At 33.7% G+C, this 22,100-nt stretch overlaps 1 protein-coding gene across 1 annotated transcript in view; it reads right to left on the bottom strand.

The window, feature by feature from the left end:
* Fas3 (fasciclin 3) overlaps positions 1 to 22,100 on the bottom strand; it is a 127,041-nt gene that overhangs the window by 70,507 nt on the left and 34,434 nt on the right. The window contains exons 6-7 of the mRNA XM_072521658.1: positions 20,172 to 20,359; positions 5,340 to 5,481 (exon numbers count right to left, since the gene is read on the bottom strand). Of these exons, the coding sequence (XP_072377759.1) occupies positions 5,340 to 5,481; positions 20,172 to 20,359 (330 nt within the window). The remainder of the gene's footprint in view (positions 1 to 5,339; positions 5,482 to 20,171; positions 20,360 to 22,100) is intronic.

The following is a 22,100-nucleotide window of genomic DNA, read 5'->3' on the forward strand; positions in this document are numbered from 1 at the left end:
AAATTTTTTGCATTTTTGGGTAATAAAGTAATAAAAATATATTATTAATATTTTTATATAGGTACACATACGTACCATTACACAAGACTAATGGTACCTATATGTACCACCACCTTCATTAACACCCTAACATTTTCAATAATATTTTTTGAGAAAACAGGGTATATTTGTGTATATAAAAATAAGAAACTACAAAAATAAAATTTTAAAACTCGCAAAAAAACCATCTCGAAAGATTTAAAGATACCAGAAACGAAAATGGTAATAAAAATGCATGTCTTACCGTAAATTCGTTGTCTTAAAAATTTCTTGAAGCCTGGTGAGCAGCATGAAAATTGGGTAAAAACTTTTAAAAATTATTGAAATGTAGAAACAGTTATTAGCAGTCTAAAATATTATCACTAAGTCAGGTATTTATGAGAAGTAATGTACCAATATTAATTTTGTACAAACTGAGTAACTATTATTACTCTTTATTATTCTAGTACTACTACTAGGTACCACTTAAAAATAACGGAAGAATAAATGTTATAATCTTGATTTATTAATCAAAACCATTATTATTTTGTTACACTTTTTACCATGCCTTTCTAAAGAATTAGCTTTTTCAACCTATGGAATGCAGTGTTTAGGCTGATTCTTGATATAATACACTTTATTAGATAATCAGTAAGAAAGCATAAATGATAGATTATCTCTTGAGGTTTGTCAAGCGCAAAAATATTTATAGATGACAGACGTAAAGAAAGATATGTATGATAGATTGACAAGTAGTGCCACGATAAGTGATAAAGTCTTAATATATCACCAATAATTTTTGTTACATCATTTTGTTACAATTATTAATAAAACAATTAAATATATTCTATTTATTTTGCATATACCTTAGCTCAAATAAAACGAGTTTTTTGTCTCGTCCCTTTCCCGTTGAGACGCCTGCTAAAACAGGTTGTTTCTTTTGGTATAACAAGCTTCGATATTATGTTACCGCCAATTCTCCTCTTCTTAATATAAAAAGTTATAATTTTTACGATCACTTCTTCTTCACGTACCCTGTTCTTTCAGAATGTTGGTTACCATCATAGCTATCTTAATTTTATTCACTGCCACCTTAAATAGCATGCTTGTATCAACACCATACCAATCTCGCAAGTTCTTCAACCATGAGGTTCTTCTTCATCCTGGACTGCGTTTGCCTGCTATTTTTCCTTGCATGATATTTTGTAGCAACCTATATTTGGGACCTCTCATTGCATGTCCGAAATACCTCAGCTTTCTCTGCTTGATGATTTTTATGATCTCAGTAGTCTTGCTGAGACGTTCTAGTATTGTGGAGTTTCGAATCTTCTCCACTCAGGAAACTTTTAAAATTCTTCTATAGCACCACATTTCGAAAGCCTCAAGGCGATTTAGAACGATTTTATTCGCAGTCCAGGACTCGACACCATAAAGTAAGACCAAGAACACGTAGCAGCGAAGTAGGCGGATCCTCAGTGCCAATTTTAGGTCTCTGTTACATAACACCTTGGACATCCTTCTAAAAGCCGCTCTAGCATGCTCTATCCCAGATCTAATTTCGCCGTGACTTTCTGCTTTACAATTTAATTGCTGTCCAAGGTAAACGATTTTATCAACTTGCTTAAGTTTGGTATTATTTACATATATAGACGGTTTTATATGCTGTTGTTTACTTATTACGAGTATTTTGGTTTTCCGTATGTTCAGATCTAGACCTGCCTCCTTACAACTGTCAACGACACTATCAAGTAGTGTTTGCAGATCTTCTTGCATCGCAAATTATTGATGACTTCACCGTTCACAAGTATTCCTTCTTGTTTTTCAGAAAGTGCTTTTCTGAAAATTCTTTCGGAGTAAACCTTGAAAAGCAGAGGTGATAAGAGGCATCCCTGCCTTACTCCTCTTTTAATATTAAGAGCCTGTGATTCTACACCATCTACTAAGACTGATGTTGTTTGATTCCAATATAAATTTGCAATTATTCGAACATCTCTGCCGTCCAAGCCAATGTCTTTTAGAGCTTCGATCAATATAGAGTGCTTAAAACGATCAAATGCCTCTCGGAAGTCAATAAAACAACAGTATATGTCTACAGATATATCTCGACATCTTTGAGCAAGTACGCTCATTCCAAACAGTGCCTCTCTCGTTTCAAACCCGTTACGGAAACCAAACTGGTTTTTATTGTAGATACGACCATGTATTACCTTCAGAAAAATTTTCAATAAGTGATTTACAAAATTACAAAACTGATGGTCCTATATTTATATATTTATATATATTAAATATACATATATATATATATATATATATATATATATATATATATATATATATATATATATATATATAAATATATATATATTTACGACCACAACTGGTCATAAATGATTTTTGATCAAATAAAAGGCAGATATCGAGCACAGTTTTATTAATTAAATCTTGTCCAAGTACTTTCGCTTCCTAGAGCATCTTCAGGGGCATTTCGTCAATTTTGGCCTATCCAACAATTACAGAATGTCATAAACATAAAATTGTACATCACACTACACTACACAAGGACAAATACTTTAAAATTTTTTAAAATAGGTGAAGCTACATTATGGTCGGAATCAGGAGAGAGAATGTAGAGATTCTTGGTAAAGCGATTTTTTCCATTTTCACACCTCTACGTGGGGGCTTTTAGAGGAAAGCCCAGAGATAGAAGTGGTAAACTTTTTTGCATCTTTTTTAGAGTCATAAAATTGACTATTTCTGACATGCCAAGGAGCCGATATTAAGTCACAACATAACTCACTGATTGATATAATAAAACTCATGTTAACAAAATAGGATGTAGTGTTAATAAAAACAGCAAACTCAACACTCAACAACTCAAACATCAGGATAGACAAAGATAAATACATTAAGAAAGCCATTAGAATAGCTAAGGGCTAATGACTTACAGAACAAGGTATGTTGATACAACTATTGCAACATAAACACCTTTCATCCAATATGCACAAAAAAGTTAACGAAGATGCAGGCTGATACAACCCTAAAAGAGTCTGGTGTTTGACTGTGAACTTTTTCAGAAATCCGATATAACAATGCACAGTTGTATGTATCTACGATTACTATCGAAGAAGTTATAATTGCTGTAAGAAAAGTCAAAGATAGTAAATCTGTACGACCTAACAAGTTTTGTGCAGACTTTTTAAACTTTATGGATAAACAAGAATAATATGGTTAACACCTATATTTAACAAATATCCAAATAACTGGTAAAATTGTTTCCAAAATGATAAAACATAGGACTAGAAAATAAATAAATAAATAGTCCAATGAGTTATTTAGTTAAAATCATTTTACAGTAATACTCAAAATAAGTGTCATGGATACCATTTGGATTTCGCGATGCTTTAGCTATACAGAAGGTAAAATATCGTCCTATTTGCCTTCTTCCTTGCATCGGAAAGTTGTATGAGAGAATACTGCGTACTATCGAGGAGGTGATTGTGAGATCTGGAGGCTTCACTGCAAGAAAGTATATAAAATGCTTTCAATACATTGCAGTGGGGTCATGTAATGAGTTCTTTGGGAGCAAGGAACTGCCCCGGACATCTGAGGAACGTGGTCGCTGATTATCTTAACGAGCGAAAGATTGTGGTGGAGAATGATGTGATAGTGGATGTAACAGCTGGGGTCTGCAGGTTTCCGTCCTCGGTCCTTCGTATTCGCGGACGACCTCGCTATAATGATGGCGACACGGGACAGGGACAAACTCTTGCTTCGGATTACGCATGCGTATGTCCTCGTTGAGGATTGGATGAACGAGCATGATATTACTCTTGTGGAGGATAAGAAATAGACAGTAGTAATCAGAGGCTACAGAAAAAGAGGTGTTGTCTTTAAGTGCGCGGGAGCGATAGTAACACTTACGAAGTACGTCAAGTATCTGGGAGTTACTTTTCACCAAGGCGGAGGATTAAAAGTCTTTGGTGGTTCATGTGGGTGTAGTTTTCCCGATGAATGTGGTGATGAATCCCGATGATGAATTGGGTGATAGCAGGGCATCAGGAGATATGTTTTACCTTAACCGGCCCGTTCATACTGACGTCTGGAGTGACAGAGGAGAGGTTTTTAGTTGGACACCGATCGTGAAGAGTGTTGACGAGACAAAGTGTCAAAGGTCTAATCCCCTCGGGACCTCGTGCTGGCACAACTTCGTTTGGGTATTAGGAATCCAACACTATCTTGCCACATGTGACTGTATGCACGTTTTCCTTCTTCTCTTTAAATAAGTAAAAATAAGGTAAACAGGATTTTACAGGTTTACAGGTTTTTACAAAGTGCAAGTACTAATTTAAAGATACAGAGGTTTCAACTGCCACTTATATGTTTGCACGACTATACAAATGCATTTATTCGGGTAAAATATAAAGAAACAAACTTAGATGATAGAGACTTAAGAATCACCTATATTATCTACTTATAACTCAACTGTCAACAGTCAACTGGATGACTGTTTGTATGAGACAATCTCAATAGACAAAAAAGTAAGAAAGGGGTGCGTGCTATCCCCGTTATTACTTGATATATACTCTAAACATATCTTAGCACAGCGCTGGAAGAACAAGAAGAAAGGTATATTATTTAAATAAGTGCACCGATGTCAAATTAGATAATATGCTGATGAAAGAAGTAGAAAGTTTCCAAGGTTATTTATATCCATGTGGTTTATTTGAAGATGATTTGAATGTTTATTTTTAGATAATTTCAAGCTACAAATTTTATTCCAAACATTTCCACATCATGATACTGCCTGGCATTTATTTGGAATTAACTATCACACGTAACTGCCACGGTTACTTCTTTAGTTACCCTTATCAAAGCAGTCCAAATTATGGGGTTTGCATTTATTCAATTGGTTTTATAAAATATGACTACCACTAACCCGTACTGGTCCAAAATTATCTATGATAAAATGCTAACAATAATAAAATGTAGCAACCATATATATTGTTTTAAAAGTGTAGTATACCATAACGATAGAGATGTACCCCTCTTATTAAATTATTGTAACACAACTCTACTTTATTGTGTTTACACAATCATATACAGACATTCTGATTTTCACATAAACATCGCTCCGATATTATACGCAAATAAATCTCCGAATCCCAGACCTTTTAACCAAATTAGGAAATTTCAATTTATTCTCGAAGTTTAAACTGGAGTGTATAATTTGAATAAAAAGTTAAATAAATAACATATATATAGCTTTCATGCTATCGTTAAAAAAATATTTTTTTCTTAGAGCATCTAAGTTTGGAACATACCTTCAGGTTCCGGACTGGTAGAAATTTTGATTTTATAAGTTTGAGAGCCTTGGTCATTGTAAGCCGTTAAAATGTAGTCAGTTTCCGTATCTTGTTTGTTAACAGCTGCCAGTCTCAAATTAGCCTCGTATCTTCCACGTCCCTGCAAAAAATAAAAATGTGACTTTAATTATTGATTAATTTAGAATAATATAAAAATAAATTTAACATATAACAATTCTGTGTCCACCTTTTGATGGAACCACATAGATGGAACACTATATACGGTACTGAAACAATAACTGTTATCCATGTTCATCACAATACCTAAAACAGCTATAGAGCGTTTCACGTTAAGAAAATAACATTGCGGAGATAGGGCCATGTATTTCTTATGGACGATAGAAGCGCAGCGATGCCACGATGAACGAACACAAGCACGATTCAAGGCTGTATATAATTTGTATTTTCGTTTTCACAGACATGAATTATTAAATTAATGTTTTTTAACGTAATTGACCAAAAGTGTCCATTCGAAACAAGAGATGAAAAGTAGGGAAAATGATTTTAATTAAATAAATAGTATTTACAAAAGATAATTTTATTTTATCTTATTTTAATTATAGTAACGACAGTTTATTTGTTTTTCGGTAAGAATATCATATACCATGAATCATAGAAATCAGTAGAAAATATTGCTTAGTTAAATCATCCACTTTGCCGGCTATTAAAGGTTTAAAAGCAAATAAACAGACCGCTTGGAATGCATATATCTAATTACTAATTGCAACTTAAAATAATACGGTGTACGTATGTCAGCAATTTTATGTCGTTCTCTGAGACTAAATAATGATAATAAGGCTTTGTGGTTCTTCAGTTGTTATTCTGACTTTACAGTTAAATGTTAATTGAAAATGGAAATTCGAAAAATATATCGACAATCTAGTAAACCGCATGCCTGAGAGTTTTGGCAACACTGATCTCCATAAGCCTAATGTTATTTTCTTAACGTGGAACGCTGTATAGTTTAAAAGAATATTCTGATTACCGAACAATCTCATTAATGAGACACTCTGGATGATTTTTTATTATCTTTCCAAATTTGGTCCCGGTATCTTTTCGCTCTGCTTCCTGGCGTCTTATTTGCCTTTTGTATGTTCCCATCTACGAATCCTTCTCTATCCATATATGTAATGGAAAAAAGTCACGTATGACCTTCATAGAAATGGTTTTGATAATCGACATCGCTTCTGCTATGATTAAGCATCCTTGTACTTAAAGCTTATTCAGTTTTTCTCTGCTAGTCTTTTGTTGGTATTACCGCTATATATTTAACCTCTTTTAGCTCTTTGACAGTTTCTCCATACATAACGGCCATCCAGATATTATATAGGTTCCGCCTCCTTGTAAAATTGACTACTACTGTTTTTTTAATTTTGATAAAGGTTTTTTCCTCTCACATAACCTAGTACGGATATTTAATATTCGTTGAAGTGTGCTTTATAGAACAATTCCGCATTTTCATTTTATCATATTTACCAGATCATCCGCATAGGCCTGCACTTCTACCCCCTGTACGTCAAGGATCGAGACCAAGTCAAGCACTAGGAGTGACCTCAGGATGGAAGAAAGCACTCACGCCTGTGGACACCTCTTAGCTATTTTAATAACAACCTTCTCTCCTTGCAAGTCTTTTAGAATCAGCCTATATTTCAGCACTACTTTAATCTAGTTGCTTTGATTCTAGTGGATATCCTTTTTAATGCTCCGGCATCATAAAGATAATGTGGTAGTGCATTATTAAATAAGTCTTTTACATTGCATTATTAAATGAGTCTTTTACATCTATACAGGCATTTAACGTGATCTTTTCATTATTATTCATTGGGCTTAATACATACTCAAAAGTTTTAATACCATATAAATAAAGACTTAAGGCAACACGAAGTAAGCACACACAGCAAAATCTTTATTCACATCTGGTTAATACTTTGTATAAACTGCTACTACCTTAATATTATTCTACTGTAAATATCTAATCTAACTAAAGTATTATTTCTGATCTTTGCTAACTATCAATGACTTTGTCCTTTGTCATATTTAGTTTAGGACCAATTTTCAGTATTTTTGATTGCCACTAAATCTTCTAATATATATACATGCAGTGAGGTATAATTTAGGAACTGCCTTTGGGCTGAAATGGGCACCGTATGTACAACCTAGTGACCTGACTAGACACCTGGAGATTTTCAGTGTTGAAACAACCCAGTCTAAGGCCATGTCCACAAAACAAATTCGTCCAAATAGCAAGAGGTGCCATCAAGTATGATATTGATGGGAAAAACAGGAAGGAGAAGAAAAAGGGGTTACTGATCCTAACACCAGACTAATAATATCCATTCTAAAATACTCCTACAGTATTTTAGAGAACAATGCTAGCAACAGATTTTTGTGCTTAAGAGTAAATAGAAAACTTTTTTATGTGGGCCAAATATTTATTGCTTCTCTAGACACTTTGAATAGTTTTATAAATTATCGCAAAGCGTTCGATATGGACAAATGTCAACACTTTACTAGTGTTGACACAGTAGATACTAAAAGAAATAGGCGTATATATATTTTCGTTTATATCTGAAAGAGATATACGAACCTTAGACAAGGAAAGAGAGCGGACGCGTAATCTTATGGAATTGACTGAAGCCAAACCGGCACCAGAAAGGTTAACAAGTCATATTTTATTTCTTCAGTAGATTGAGAATAATAGATATATATATATCAATAAATAGATTTTTTTCAAAATTTATAATTGAACAATGACATAATGATCATTTTTTGAAATGATTTTATCATTACATATTTTTTAGTAGATCGATATAGTGTTTCAGTAAATCAGTAAATTGAAGTTGAAATCAGTAGATCTACTAAAAAATCAGTAGACCTGGCTTCACTCTTCGAAGGTTTATTAAATGAGTGTTACCTGTCCTCTCTCTTTCCTTGTTTAAGATACGAACACACTACTGGAACAGTTAAAGTGCTTGACACACTCCTAAATGAATTCCATCCAGAACAAGGTATAAGACAACGATGTATACTGTCTCCACAATTATTTAATATATTTGGGAAGCTTATTATACATAATGTAAAATTATTAATATAATTTCAGTGTATAAGGACTGTATTATATAGGGCTGGTCCAAATAAATGAGGATAGGAAGTAAAGGGTTATACAGATAATAGCAAATCAAGTTTATAAAAAGTCTTGCTAATACTGCTGCTGCACACACACTTGCGGTTATCCTTCGTACGGGGGAGCTTTCTTTATCGGTTTCTCAACACGTGTCTCGCGGTATTAACACTAAGATCACGAAAGAGAGAGAGAGAGAGAGAGAAAATTTGGGTATGTATACGATTCAAAAGAGCATTCGCGGTATTTTTACGAACTATAAGCGATAGAGAGAATCAAGTCAACAGCCAAACACGTCTGTTGCTAGTGGCGGTCAACAGTAGAGAGAGAGAGAGTACGTCTGTAGTGATACTCAACACGCAAGAGAGGGTCTTTTACGTTTGCTATTTTCAAACTGTCTGTATTTTTAACGGAGTGGAGTTGAAGTGGGAGTAGAAATGGTTGGAGTAGGGTAGTGATTATAAAATTGTGGCAGAATAATAATAATTAATACAGCGAAAAAATGACATGATTTTTCGCATGTGAAAAATTAAGCACTTATTATGAGAAGACCGTTTAAATAATGGGAAAAGGGCATCTCAATGGATGACCGAAAAATAACAAACCTACGTTTTGCAGCTGACACAGCCCTTTTTGTAAATAGTAAAGATAAGTTAATTGATCTCATATGACTGGTTGAAAATCAAAATCAGATATTTTGTCTACAGTTAAACATATCAAAGACAAAGATCATGAAAGTTTATATACTACTTAACGACCATCCTCACATAACCACGATTGACCAGTTTGAGCTTGTGAGCTCATATTTACACCTAGGATCATTGATCACAAACACAGGGTTACTACATGAAGAAATAAAACGTAGAGCTGATCTAGCAAAAGTTGCCATAGGAAGGATGGCCCCAATATGGAAGGAATTTCAAATTTCACGAACTCTAAAAATGAGGTTGATCAACTGCTTAATATTTCCAATACTAACACACGGATGTGAATCTTGGACCCTACGACAAGCGGAAAGATGAAAGATAGATCCCACTGAAATGTTCTGTTGGAGAAAAATGTTACGAATCCCGTGGAATGACCACAGGACAAATAATTCAGTTCTAAATGAGCTAAAAATCAGCAAACCCAAAAGATCCCCAATAAGCTGAATCGAACAAATTACAGGAATTTGTAAAAGGACTATGCATGAGTTAAAAGAAAAGACCAGAGACAGAGATGTTTTGAGACAGATTAGACAAGACATCACGATGACCATTACACTCCCTCCAGGGGGTCAGGATTGAAGAGAGAGATACATTCTGAAATCTACAACTTACGAGTCCGTAATAGTTTGAAACTGAAAACAGTTAAGAGATATCCCAAAATGGGCAAAAAACTGATGTACATAGTCTACTTGGAAAGTATTACAGGTCAAAGGCAAGACAAAAGTTTCTTATAGCCTTCTGTTCACTATAAAAAATACTCTCGCAGTTAATGTGGAAAGATTCTGAGTTTTCTAAAAATATGCAAAGCATACAAAACTACCTCAATCCTTTTGAAGTATATATTTCTTCCAATGTATTTCTTTCCATTCAAATGAAAGTAACTAATATTCTTTATATGTAATTTCGCAATCCTCAAAACTATTTTAATAATCGTTTGGATAATAAATTACGATATAATTATTCAAACAAAATTTACTATATTACAAATTTTGAGCACTTCTATAACGGTAAACAGTGATATTGCATTTATAAACAATAATTTTAAAACCACTTGCTAACTGAAGCGTTAGGAACATGTTTATTAGTTATATCAACGAGTTCAATTTGATTTAATTTTCAAACCGACAGATGCATCTATTTTATTTTAAAATGAAATTGTATTTAACAGCTGTGGGTATAATAATCGTTTTTGATATTAATATATATGTATATAACCGAATTTGCGCAAATATACATGAAAATGTAATGCTTGCCGATATCTAAATGTATAAATGCTTTATTCTTGTAGTTGTTGGAATGTTTTTAAAATTTTTCTGGATTAAAAGCCCAGCCAATTAGATCAATATAAATGGCTTTACGTTAAACGTCCATCTGTACATTATCTAGGTTTAATGAAGTTTACAAGTTTCACATGCCAGGACATCTTCTTTTTAGAGTGCCATATTCCTAGGTAACATCAGCGACCATTCTTATATTCAATTAACCGAAAAAACTCATATCTTGGTCCTCTGATTATATGTCCATTAGATATTATATATTCGAATTTAAGTTTCTTAATGATATTTAATAGAGTTCGTTGATGTCCTTTTTCACAAAGAACTTCTTTGTTTCTGGTTCTGCGGGTCCTTTATATTTTAAATATTCTTCGATATAACCACATTTCAAGTGCCTCGATTATACTCATGTTATCGACGTTCCAAGTCCTAGTTTCACATGCATATAAAAGTGTAGACCATACATAGCATCTTGCAAACTTTTGACGGATTTCCAAATTCAATTAGTTATAAGGGCCTAAATTTTTGCAATGTGCTACTTGCCTGTTTAATTCGACAGTTCTAAATTTTGGGTGATTCAACATCCAAAGTATTTGAAAGGTTGTACTTTTTCCAGCGTTTGTTGGTTTATTATCAGTCGGGTCAGGCCTATATCATTTTTACTGGTCACCATATATTAAAACATTAATGTTTTGTATTTTGAGAACAATTTCCGAGGTATAAATCGAAACGTCAAAATAGCATTATTTTAAAGTAAAATTATGCTTATTCTCAATGAAAATAGTAACTTGTATTAAAATGCCACAAGAAATTAGCTTCAGAACAATATTGACCTTGTCGCGTTTTTAACCCATGAATGGTTTATCTCAAATTCACAAAAACTAACACCCAAGCTTCATAATCTAAAATTGTATAAGTAACCAATGTCGAATCTTAATAAACAGCTTCATCATCCCCCATGGTTGAAACAGTCACAATTAGAAATAGCAAAATTTTTAAACATATTTAATAGTCAAACAGCATAAGCAACTTATCGTTTTTAATTCAAAGCTGCAGTCAGATCAAACTGCGAAATAAATGGCACCTTTTTTGGTAGTGTCGCAATTTCTTCTTCAGGATACACCCAGTTATACCTCTTTCGTTCAAGCTTAAGCAACAAGATATGGCCTTCTTCTTCTTCTTTGAGTGCCTCTCCTATCGACGATTGGATATCATTGGGGCGATTCTAATATTTATTTACTGCTGTTTTGAATAATTCGTTAGTGGTACAGCCAAACCACTCTCTTAAATTTCTCATCCAGGACATTCTTCTACGGCCTGGATTTCTGCGTCCTTGGATTTTTCCTTGCATTATATTTTGTAGGAATGTGTACTTTTGTCCTCTCATCAGGTGGCCTAAGTATTCAAGTTTTCTCTTTTTTATATTCAGTATAACTTCTGTATCGTTATTTATTCTGGCCAAGATATGGCCAGCAGTACCTAAAGCAGGTTTTTCAAAGTCAGCAGAAAGTTTGATATCAAAAAAATAATAAAAGCCTGCAATAATATGAAGCAGATGTTGAGTATACTGCAGAATCTGCAACAAAAATCTCCAAATCAAAACAGATGTTTTATTGCGGAAGAATAGGGCAGTTACAATATATTTACAGGAGCCGATCACAGGCAAGAACAGAAGAATCATTCCAGAAGTTTTAAAAAGCAACTAACACTTAGTAAAAATAAAATATAAAGTTAGAAGAATAGTTGTTAATTTTGCAAAATGAACAATTTAAAAAAATCAAAAGATGATTTGAATGAATTACAGATTCAAAGTCAGTATCAGCTTAACAAAAAGGAATGTACCCGAAAAGGTAAGTCTTCGGGGGACCTCAGTTAAACATAAAGAAGAAATTGATCAAATATTCCTGAAAAGCCTTAAAAATAGTCAGAAGATAGATAATGACCTTAAGAGTGATACGAAAATGGCTCAAAACTGGAGTCAGACCTATTTGACAAGAAAGAACAAAATACAGTAAAACTATAAAAGCGGACTTGACTCAATGAGAATCTTTTCAATGATCTATTATATCGGAAATGGGAAAGTCGAGTAGGTACAGTTCAACAAGTGGTGCTGCCAAAATCACACATTAGAAGTGTGTTACGAGAACTTCATGACAGCCTTTCTGGAGGACATTTTGATCAAAAAGAACACTAGCCAGAGTTCGAGACAAATTTTACTCGATCAGTTGTCACAGTTAAAAAGGCCCTAGAGCATGAAGTCATTGTAAAATTAAATAATATTTTTCAGGAGAGTCTTTTGAACGACTTGCAGTGGATATTCTCGGTCCACTTCCGATGATAGAGAGTGGAAACAAGTACTTAATGGTCGCAATTGATTATTTTTCAAAATGACCTGAAATTGTAGTCCTTCCTAATCAAGAAGCGACTACAGTATCAAAAGCATTAATAAAACATGTCGAATCACGACATGGAGTTCCTTCAGAATTACATTCTGAACAATGACGAAATTGTGAATCAGAATTATTGCAAGAATTAATAAATATCTTAAGTATTAAGCACTACTATTAAACTACTATTAAAACTCGAACTACGCTTCTCCATCCTCAATCAGACGAAATGGTCAAAAGAGATAATAGAAGTGTTTGTCAATACCTTTCAATATTTTATCCTTTTTCATATTTTACGTTCATCTCTGACGTACATAAACAATTTGATAGAAAAATAGGAAAAAGTCTACGAATTTGGACGTAAAAGTTTGAAACTTTAAAATGATAAAACCAAGGCCAGGCTCGCCGCCAGGTACAACTTTCGTAAGAGGTGATTCAGTATGGTTAAACAATCCTGCACGTAAGAAAGGACTTTGAATCAACATGAGTCACATATACATTAATACTACAATATGTGATAAGTTTATCTTACCTATGACTCACCTTTACCGATAAGAATTGACGGCATAGTTTCTAAAGTTGTTATTTTATATTGTAGTATTGTTTTATATGTGATTCATGCTGGGTCAAATGACCCATTAAAAATCTCTCATGGACTTTTAGTCTATTATAGTTTTTAGTCTGTTAAAATATTCTTAACAAGTTGGTGTTATGTCATTATTGGTCATACAGCATATGTCATTATTGGTTTTACACTGGCTTTATAAATTCTAGACTTCTTCTTATTGTTTATGTGTCAATTTCGCCATGTAGTGTTATTAAGGCATCCTGCCAGTCTATTTGCTTTTTGTACTTGATCTCTGACTTCTTCGTTCAGGTCTCCATAGCTGGACAGTGTAATTCCCAGATATTTTATTTCCATTACTTGTTCAATACTGATGCCATCAATTTCTATTTTACATCTGGTTGGTTCTTTGATGACTACTATTGTTTTAGTTTTCTGAGATGAGATTGTGATATTAAATTCTTTTGCTCTTATGTTAAATCTGTGGACCAGTCTTTGCAGACTATCTTCATCTTGGGCTGTCAATATTGCGTCGTCTGCGTAACAGAGCATTTTTATTTCTTTGTTTCCCATTCTGTATTCTCTTCCTTTATTAACGCTTTTGATGATTTCATCCATAATTAAATTGAAGAGTATGTCTCCTTGTCTTATTTCGCTGCCTATTTGTATAGGTTATGTAAGTTGTCCATCTATTCTGACTTCCATTTGGTTGTTTTGGTAGTTTTCAATAGTTTTTATAATATTTAGGGAAACTTCTCTATTATACAGAATATGGATTACATCTTTTGAGTCTCTGTCAAACGCTTTCTTTAGGTCAATCAGACACAAAAATGCTTGTCTATTATACTCTATAGATTTCTCAGTAATTTGCTTTATAACGAATATTGCATCTGTACATGATTTTCCACTACGAAAACCATGTTGTATATCTGCTAAACTTATCCTCTGATTTATTAGTACTTGTAAAATTTTAGTTGTAATTTTTAGAGTGGTATTTAACAAGTTTATGCCTCTACCTCTGTAGTTTTCTGGCTGTTTTTTATTTCCTTTTTTGGATAGTAGAATTTGTTCACTCGTTCTCCATTCTTTCGGTATTTTATTGTGTTTTATAATTTTATTAATTATTGTTTTTAATTGTTCTGTCATTGCTGCTCCACAATATTTCAATAATTTGTTTGGTATCCCATCTTTACCTGCTGCTTTGCTGTTCTTTAAAGCTCTTCTTTTAAGTAGTTTACGAACTTCCTGTACATTTTTAATAAGTTCTTCATTTGTGGTATTTTCTGGTGTTTTCGGTTCTAGCATCGCTTGTTCTTCCTCTGCATAGAGCTTTTTTAAGTAGTCAATCCACGTATCCTTTTGTATGTGTTTTGGTTCTATTAGTTTCTTTACCTCCATTCTTTGACCTCTTATGAAGCGAAATTAAGACTGTACAAGTAAATTATTCGTCATCTAGCAAGAAAAAAATAAGATGCTGGTATTTGAAAGAAAGGTTATTAGAATGATATTTGAATCCTAAAGAGATGAAATGACATAAGAGTAGAGAAGGTGCCGCAATGCTAAATTGGTGACTCTTTATGGTACTTAAAACATCGTCAGATATATAAAAGCTAACTGGATAAGATAGGCAGGTCATTTGGTAAGATCAGAGGAGAACAAAGTGCTAAAAACAGTGTTTTCTGACAGCCCAGACGGTAGAGAATCAGTAGACCGTCCCAGAAAAAGATGGAAGGATGACGTTAAAGCTGATTTATCTAGGATTGGAGTATAACAATGGAAAATGGAAGCGAAAGATCGTAGAAGATAAAGAGTTATAGTGGATGCGGCGAAAACTCACCCCGAGTTGTAAAGATAGTCAAGAAAAAGAAGAAGAAGAAGCATTTATCCTACTAAAACTGCATGTATGCCAAGTTTCTAGACTACATCCTCTCTAATCGAAGTTTGATTTTTGATCTATTGACCCAAATTCAAAAAGATTAGGCCTTGGGCCAAGTGGAACTTACTTACCAAGTTTTAAGATTTTACTACTTTTTTTCAAGAGTATTTTATAGCACATACAGATGGATGGACAGATATCTACACGCTTTTAAGATGGAACTGTCGGATGCTTAGTAATACATACAAGATACATAATCATATCAATACATTTATTGAAACTGTAATAACTTGTTTTTTTTTAAGTTTCCGTTTGATGTTTATCCAAAAATCTTTTAAGAAAAATAAAAGTTCGTACATTACTAAAGTATTGTTACTCTCGTTTAAAATAATTTTATTCACCATAACACCAACTTGTTAAGAATATTTTAACAGACTGAAAACTATAATAGACTACAAGTTCATGGAAGATTTTTAATGGGTCATTTGACCCAGCATGAATCACATATAAAACAATACTACAATATAAAATAACAACTTTAGAAACTAGACCCGACACAGAGAGTAAAGGCAGAGATGAGACTACTGAAAGGAATTACATGAAATACGCTGAGAGATCGAAAAAGAAGTAAAGACATTAGAAAAATATTTAACGTACAGTGTATAAATGAATGGACACAAAATAGAAAAAAAGAATGGAATATCCACATAAGCAGAATGGAGGAGACCCGTGTCGTCAAAATAGCAAGAGATAAGTCACCAATCGGTAAAAGAAGTATCGGACGACCGAGCAAAATATAGAGTGACAACCTTTCATAGAGGTATTATTCGCCAATGAACAAGCAGAATTGCTTATAAAGAGGAAGAAGAAAAAGAGAAGTCTTAATTTAGATTTTCTTTTTAGCAGCTTGGATCCTAATAATGATAATAGGGAGTATAATAATACTCTATTTCGTACAGCCACCCTTGCTGAGACCTCTAGTTCCATGTGGTTGTTATCTGTGATTACCGTCCCCAGATATTTAAACTCTTTTACTACTTCGAAATTATGGTCATTAATAGTTATGTTCTGCCTAACTCTTGATCTTGGATTTTTGGCTTGGATTTTTGGTTACTACCATGTATTTTGTCTTCTCTTCATTTAATAAAAGACCCAGACTACCATAAATGCACGATGACATAATAGACATAAAGTTGATTCGCGGTTAATTTGTAATTAGATTCTTTACTATTCCATTATATCTGTTTATTTATATTGTGTATATACCGTATTTTAGAATTTTTACATCCAGCTTATAGATTTTCTACTGAAAACACATTTACACCTTCTACGGAGAACGGATGTGTAATATAATTTTATGCTTTGAAATATCCATTTAATTAATATGAAAAATATAATATGAGCCATAACAAGTGCTTATATTGCTAGACGTAATAAAAACCAACTCTAAAAATTTTAGTAGGTACTTCTCACCTTTTTTCATTTTACTTATGTACTTAGTATATTATCCTTAAAGACTTTATATCTGTAATAAAGGCCTACAATAACCACAAATGTCGGTTAGCTACTTCAGTATTAACCCGATCCAAACAGGAGATTATGACATTTCGTTTTAACAAAATGTTTATTGTTTTTGGAGTTTTTTATACGCAGTTCAGTAGATTTTTCTATTGTTAGATAGATATGTTAATTTTTAAATTGTTAACACCTACGCTTAAGAGTAGAATTTGAAATATTAAAAAATGATTTTATTTGTAATTATCCTGGACTGGGATCCTTCTAGGTTTTCCAGTTTCACCTAATTCGTTCCGTCTTCTAGCCTCATAGGCTTTTGATTATGTTCAAAAAATAGGGTTTTAAGAAACTACAACGTTAAAGGAGTTTTATTGTTTCATATGGTCAATGGACTAACAAATATAGAAAAATCGCAAAATGCTACTATTTAAAGGAGAGCGTTTTAAAGAAAGGAGTGAATTTGTCACTCCTTTGGAATGACAAACATGAAAAGACTTATTATCCAAGTAAAGGTACAACGCCAAAGATCACGAAGAATATCCCCAATAAGATAAATAAGATAGAGTAATCAAATTACAGAAATATGCAAAAGACCCATGCATGAGTTAAAAGAAATGACCAGAGACAGAGATCTTTGGAGACACTACACTCCCACCAGGTCAGGATTGAAAAGAGGAATACAGAAGACTACTAATAAAAAGCTGGGTCAACATACTTGGAAATGGAGGTTCTTAGAGGGCTGAAACAAATAACACTGATCAATATAATAAAGAACTTTTGCAACTAAACAGTCAGGAAAAGTTCCAAGGGTAAACATGGTTCTAGTAGAAGAAGAACATCATGGCTGAAAAATCTAAGATAATTGTACGGAAAATCGACTACACCATTATTTAGAGCTGTTGTCAATAAAGTCACGATAGAGAATATGGTAGCCAGCATGATATCCAATAATCGATATTATCCACGGAACTAGAAGAAGAAAAAGTAATATTCGAGAAGGCCACAAGAAAATAGCTTTAAAATAATATCCCCTAGCTAGGAAATATTCAGAAAAAATAAGAATAACCATATTAAAATAAGTTGATACTATTACGTAAACGTAAATCTACTATGTATTAGGTAAAGATATGGTAAGCTAGAACCCATCTAAAAGTTTAAAAACCTAAAAATAAACCGATGATTCAGATCGGCACCTGGAATATTAGAATCATGTTCAAGTGAGCTGAGTTGGTTCTGATTGAAGCCAAAATTTGCCGGTTTACGAAACTCTAACCAAAAACAACAATGATTTACACAACGTAATGCAACGCCTTAATGAGCGCTGTCATGAGTACGGACTGAAGATAAATTTAAAGAAAACTAAATACATGATCATGACTAAATCTACACATGCAAATATCCAATTGACTATTGAAGACACTGCAATTGAGAGTGGTAATAACTATAAATACTTATGAACATGGATAACATCAGATGTAAACCAAACCAAAGAAATTAGGACACGCATTGAAATAGCACGTGCATCATTCAATAAACTTAAAAAGTTTCTTTGTTGTCGGGATATAAGGTTAGAACTACGCCTGAGAATGCTTTGATGTTACGTGTTCTCTACTCTTCTTTATGGCTTGGAAGCAGGACACTAAAACAAGTCCATCTGAATAAGTTGGCCGCCTTTGAATTTTGGTGTTACAGAAGAATCCTATGAATATCATGGATTCAAAGAATGTCAAACGTGGAAGTAACTAGAAGGATAGGAAATGAGGCGGAAATAATATTAACTATCAAAAGACGAAAACTTGAGTACTTAGGGCATGTGATGAGAGGGCAAAAATACTCATTATTACAACTTATTATGCAGGGCAAAATCCGAGGAAAGCGAAATGTGGGAAGACGAAGATAATTCTGGCTTAAGAACTTAAGGGAAATGGTTTGAATGCAGTAGTGCAGAACTTTTTAGAGCGGCAGTCAACAGAGTCCGCATAGCCATGATGATTTTCAACCTTCGATAGATAGAAGATGGAACTTAAAGAAGAAGAACCAAAAACCATGTTTCCTCGTTCAGACTCCAATTTGTTCTCCTTGACTGCTACACTAACGAATTTATGACGACAAAATCCGGACTGAAACAAACAATCGACTGCTCTGGCATCTGGTCCATCGAGGAGTGACTTCATCCTCAAAAATCAGTATAAACATAAGCGGAAAGACTCCTAATTATTTTCTGTGTAAATACTTAGGCGAAACTAAGATCAATCAAAAGAGTAATTTGTTTATATTATAAACAGGCTAAAAATGTTTATATAGTCAATCTCAGAGACGCAAAAAGATTAAGAATATGAAAATATGATGAAACGAAAATGCTACAATCATAATAAGCAAAGATATATAAAAATGCATTACAAATGTAGTGTATCAATAAAAACATATGCTACTTCCACAACTGCAAAAAAACCAATTAACATCAATATTCTATGCTTCAAGCTTCTCAACTACAACAATTGATAAACCCGATACTAAGATTGAACAGTTCTGTAGATATCTTTAAGTTTCATTGAAGCGCATAAAAAACATAAAATAACAATAATAATGGGAGATCCCAATGCAAAATACGGAATGAAAGAGGCGACATACTACTTCATGATTGTTATGAGCACATGATTTAAACTATCACCTCGCAAATTATACACATGGAAATCGCCAAAAAACAATAAAGAAAATTGTATTAGAAATCAGATAGACTACTAAAAAGAATCAAAACAAAAAAAGAACCAAAACCAGACATAAACTTACTGAAGAAAGAAGAAACCAAGCAGAATGTAATACGTCACATAAAATCAGAAATGTCAAGAAATTAAGAATAAAAATACAGAAAGTGGAGATAGTGAAGATCCTGACAAGTTGTGACGTGAATTGAAAACAATAATTAGGCAAATTAAAAACACAAATTAACAGGCAAAAAAACCATGGATGACTGATGAAACATTAAAAATGATGAATTTGAGAAGACAACACATGAATAAAGATAACCGTAAATATAAAGAAATTCACAAATAAACAAGGAGAAAGATAGTGTAGGAGAATTGCTGTAAAGGTAAATCACTGCAAAATACTTATCGAATCTTCTATTATAAATAAAGCGTAAACGATTTGCCATACTAGAACAATTAATGTATTAAAATTATTGATCAACATCTAACTGTATTAGTTTTTTCTTTACTAGTATTATAACACTTAAAAGTTTCGAAAAATTTCATACAATCTCAAACTAAATGTATTTTATATGATTAAATACAAAATAAATATACGTCACTACGTATTCAGTATATAAATAACGCTAAAACTTACCAAATCTCTTATCGCTTCTGCTTCGATCCTTCCGGTATTATCGGTCGATCCTTCCTTGATGAGTTGTCCCCCAACAGACCATTCGATTCTGGGTTTGGGATTTGCTTCTATCGAGATATTAATGAGACCTACTTTTCCAATTTGATAACCGAATTTGTCGATTGGTTCTTCGATTGGTAGGGGTGGAACTGCAATCAATTAAACGTATAATAAAGAACTGATACCGTCATGATATATCGTTCATATCGTTAAACAAGAACAGCACAAAATAGTGATAAAATTATAAGTCTTACGACGGTTTATTTAATTAATAAAGCAACAATTATCTTAACTTTTTAACACTGGACCTGGGTTTTATTTAAGTTTTCTTTTTTGTAGCTGTATTTTTCTTTGTAAATTATTTGGCCGTACACACACACACACACACGCAGTGATCAACCCTGCCCCTAGGAACATGTGTATACCAATGTAAGAATGGGATCCACATGTCCGAAGATCAAACCGGTCACACCCCGCTAGTCGAAGTGGTACCTATCTGACCCCCAGGCTTTTCCACCACCCCTCCTCATCGTGTGACTTACGTGAGGAGGCTTATGATCTGAAATTTACTTAAGATGCCCTGGGTAATAGGACATCCTCGGTTTTTAGTGAATGTGGTTATGCCACCTAACTGTAGGGGTAGCCACATCTAGGCTTTTCTCCCTATTTACTTTACTGACTCAATTGATTTTACTCTAGCTTTACGTCGGAACTTGAGTCCCTAAAAAAGAAAAAAGAGCGTGTGTTCCGACCATAGAGCCATCAGCCTGAGCTGATGACTCTATGTCCGGAAAAGAGTGTGTGCTCGGTCACTCAGCCGCCGATTTGGCAAAATAAATTTTGTTCTCCTCGCCGGCTGAGCACCCGAGAGGGGTCCGGCCACCAAGCCCATGCATGCCGCACATGACCTCAGTGCTCGGATTTCGCGAGTAGATCTTTCATTTCGATCTGCCTTAAGGGCCTAGTCCGCGGAGCGGTATATAGAATTCTATATTTGCTATATAAGGTAAATGTACGTTAAACGGTTTAATGAAAAGTATGAATGTATCAATATGAATTTACGTAATTTAATCAGAAAACACATTTTTTTTTTTTTTTTTTTTTTTTTTTTTTTTTTTTTTTTTTTTTTTTTTTTTTTTTTTTGTGGACTTCCTTGTGGCGTCGGGACTATAAAATGCCTGGGCAACAATTCTTTCCTTTTTTCCTTAATCCTATTTGTGTGCGTGTATTGGGGTGTGCATTCCCAAGTGTATAATGCTCTCACACACCCCGGTGTATATTGGACTTATAATTACCTAAAAACCTAAAAACCTAAAAAAGAAAAGCGTACCCTCTCGCCAGAGTTTTTTTTTGGTGTGTTTTCTGATTGACTGCATTTCTTTGTTCGTTCTTCTTGCAACCATCTCATTCTTTATTTATTCGTTCGGGTTCTCCCTATATCGAGCTATCTGTTGTTTTGGTCTTCTGTGTACCGTCCTTGTGTTTTCATTGTAGTTAGTCAGCTCTCTTAACATTCTGCTGGGGTGGTTTCTTAGTCCGTTAAAAATTTCATATGCTCTCTCGTCTAGCGTGCGTAGGATTCTTGTTTGTCCTGAGTCTCTATATACATATCTCAAGGGTACGTACCTTGGTATCTTAAGGGCATCTCTGACTATTTGATTTTGAGTAGTCTGTATCTTTTTCCTGTTTGTTTTACAGGTGTGTCCCCACGCAGCGGATGCATATGTTAGGACTGGCAGGATAATACTATTCGCAACCCTGATTTTGGTTTTAAATCGTAGTTTACTTTTCCTTCCAATAAGTGTTGAGAGCTGACTTTTCAACGCTTTGGCTTTGCGTATTTGCTGATTGATGTGCTCAGTGAACGTTAGCTTCTTATCTAGATGTACC

Source organism: Diabrotica undecimpunctata, chromosome 2 (genome assembly GCF_040954645.1).
Source record: "Diabrotica undecimpunctata isolate CICGRU chromosome 2, icDiaUnde3, whole genome shotgun sequence".
In the NCBI taxonomy this organism is placed as follows: Eukaryota; Metazoa; Arthropoda; class Insecta; order Coleoptera; family Chrysomelidae; genus Diabrotica; species Diabrotica undecimpunctata.